General features: G+C 46.6%; 1 protein-coding gene across 1 annotated transcript; it reads right to left on the bottom strand.

The window, feature by feature from the left end:
* Positions 1–131: 131 nt before the first annotated feature.
* On the bottom strand, positions 132–1,637 carry TEOVI_000128900 (Trypanosome variant surface glycoprotein (A-type), putative; the record flags this gene model as incomplete). The annotated part of the gene is made up of 1 exon (XM_067224530.1): positions 132–1,637. One exon carries the CDS (start codon positions 1,635–1,637, stop codon positions 132–134), a length of 1,506 nt encoding a protein of 501 aa, XP_067080631.1.
* Between the last annotated feature and the right edge of the window lie 1,252 nt (positions 1,638–2,889).

Here is a 2,889-nt window from a genome sequence, read left to right as displayed (position 1 = left end):
AAAAAATTTCTAGACAATCATACAGTCAACTTTACAAAAACAGTTCAATTTTTTTCAGGTAACTTACGTGTTAAAATATATCAAATAGCAAGAATTTAGCAAAGGAAAATTTTTAAAAGAGGGGGGAAAAATTAAAAAAGCAAAACTGCAAGCAAAAGACGTGCCTTCTTAATAACAAACGAATTGCTTGCTGTGGCGTTTGTAGTTTTTCCATCTGCACCTGTTTCTTGGTTTGTTTTTTCTAGTTTTTCTTTCACATCCTTTTTCAACTCACACTTTTTGTCTTGTTCGTTAAAAACGCACCCTTCTTTTTCTAGTGCCTTACATTTGCTTGCGTCATCTCCTGCTGCATTGCAAACTTTCTCCTTGTTTTCTGCAGTTTGTGATTTTTCTGCCTTTGCAGCTGCTGCGCTTTGAAGCTGGTTGATCTTATTGATTAATATGGTTTCTCTCTGGTGCGTGAAGTATTGTAAAGCTTGCTGCAATTTGTCAAGTGACTGCATTTGAGAAAGTTTTGTGTTGGGGCCACCACCAGCTTCTTTTGGGACGTCTACTTGTTCCAATTTCCCCCAAAACTGCTGCTGGAAATCGGAGTCCTGTTGTTTATAAACTTGATTTATTTTGTTCGTCACTGCCGGCTCGTCGCTGCCCGTGTAGTCGCCATCTTGCCCTAATAAGACGTTTTTGACAGCTGTTTTGAAGCTGTGGCTGTTTTTAAGGCTGGTTATCTTTGTTGGGTCGAGTGGCTCTGGTGCAAAGCTCGCCCCGTGCTTTAATTTTTTGACCGCGTCGTATGCTGCTTTGTAGTAGCGTAGTGGTCGAGTCGCCGCTGTGTCTGGCACCTGGTTTAAGTTGGTGCCGTCTGCTGGGGTCCCTGTCGCGTCTGTTGGGTCTTTGCCTAGGTAGCCTAGGGCAAAATACATCTTGGCTGCTATTCCCCTGCCTTGTATGATGCCGCCGCTCGCCGCCTTGAATAGGTTGCAGTTGGCCGCTGCGCTGAGGGCGTCGTCTCCGAGGCCGGTTGTTGTTGCGAGCCCTTCAAATCCTGCTGGGCCGATGCCTTCTATTTCCGTTTCTCCCCCCGAAGTTGTCGGTGGGTTGATGTCTGGGCCGTCTGCAGCCAGTCCTTGTATGTTGCTTACTTCGTTGGCTGCGGCGTCGCCCGTGTTTGCCGCTGTTGTGAGGCAGCCGCTGTTGGCCGCGCCGTAAGCCTTTGCTGCGACTTCGAAAAATTCTGTTATGCCGCCCCTGACGAATTCTGCGCTTGCTGCTGCCTCGATCGCCTCTTGAGTTTTTGTGCTGAAGTCGTTCGCCAGATGATCCAATTCCTGCGCAATGGCTATTTGTATCGGCTGCCAAGTTTTTTCGGTGTTATTGTCGCCGCTGAATTTGGTGTACGCCGCCGCCCGCGCGCGGTATAACTGCAGGCGCTTTAGAGCACCGTACCGCTGTTCTATCAACCTTCGCGCCCGCGCTGGTACCTTCGCCATGTGTTTCGTGAATTTTGCCAGTTTTGACCATTCGTTCTTGACTAGAGCACCGCCCGCGGCCGCGTCGATGTTCGTGGTTGCTGCCGTTATGAGCAATAGAGAGAGAACTGCCGCCGGCGTCGCCCTTGGCGTCGCGTGGGTTTGCATGGCTTTTTTTCCTAGAAAATTTGTGTGAGAAGGCGTCTGCAGAGATCCGGGCGTGTTAAGTAAACGCTGACTAAAAGCTTCGGTAGTCGCTTTTGTGCGGTCGCCACTATCCTGAACAATGGCGAATAATCACGAGTCTTGCCGCTCAACTGGTGGTTACAAGACCGCCGATCGTCACTGACAGCCCACCTTCTTTTTTGAAGGCACCGTCTTTGGTTTTAAAGTAAGCTTCGGCTGATGTTGCTAGATTTGCTTTTATCAGCGTTTCGAGTCTGCATTGTATGGTGCCTCTGTCGGAAGCTTCCGTTACTTTTGGCCTTTGTCGTTGAATACTGCAAACGCCGCAAAGTGCCCTGTCTCCTGCTGACTCGCTGGCTAGTGCGGTTTCGCCTGTGGGGAACGCGGCAGCTAAAGTTAGCACCACCGGCTTCTGGCGGCACACGGCTCTGGTTTTACACTTTTGCCGCTTTAAAAAAAATCAGGGGTCCTGTTATTTAATTTCGATAACAGCGTTTGATACATTGCGCTTACTTGGATATGCAGTGTGTGCTGATCCTCATCCTAGACTGACTTCTCATTGTATATATTTCCTTCTGTACAAAATTTCTGTAGAATATTCAATAAACCCACATTAGTTCTCCAAATCTTCAATGATTTTGGCGGTGCTGCCGAGTGTGTTAGCGCATTAATCTTTTTGAATACCAAACGGCCATATTGTGTCAGGGGCATCAATGCCGTCTTTGGCAGACAACAGGTTATGATTATTATGTCTGTAGGTGGCAGCTGCGTTGTTATCAGTAATGTTGCCTTTAGCCATTTGTGCTCGAACATCCGTGCTGCGCCTGGTTACAGGGCCACCAATTACAGATGTTTCGTGGATTCCTAGTATAAAGGCCCTTGTGCTGTCGTCATCAAACCAGCCACAAGCATTGATGCTTGCCTTGCTTCTCTTTCTGATGTTCTTGTCCCTTTTGCTTGTGGCGCTGAATATAGTGCATACATAGCATTTTAACTCTTTTCACACGGTTTCTGTCGTGCCGGCGCATCCTGCTGGCTTTTGCCAGCTCTAGTTTACACAGCCTGCTGAATTTAGTATAATTGTCAACACAATTACGATACAGACTGCCAACACTCTCCTATCATTATTATTATTACCATTACCATTTTTATTATCATTATTATTATTACTGCTCTTATAATAATATTCGTATATGCACACATTCACAATACTCTTCTATTATTATCATTATTA

This window comes from Trypanosoma equiperdum (genome assembly GCF_001457755.1).
Source record: "Trypanosoma equiperdum strain OVI genome assembly, contig: ctg_344, whole genome shotgun sequence".
Classification (NCBI taxonomy): Eukaryota; Euglenozoa; class Kinetoplastea; order Trypanosomatida; family Trypanosomatidae; genus Trypanosoma; species Trypanosoma equiperdum.
This window is presented reverse-complemented; position numbering and strand designations above follow the sequence as displayed.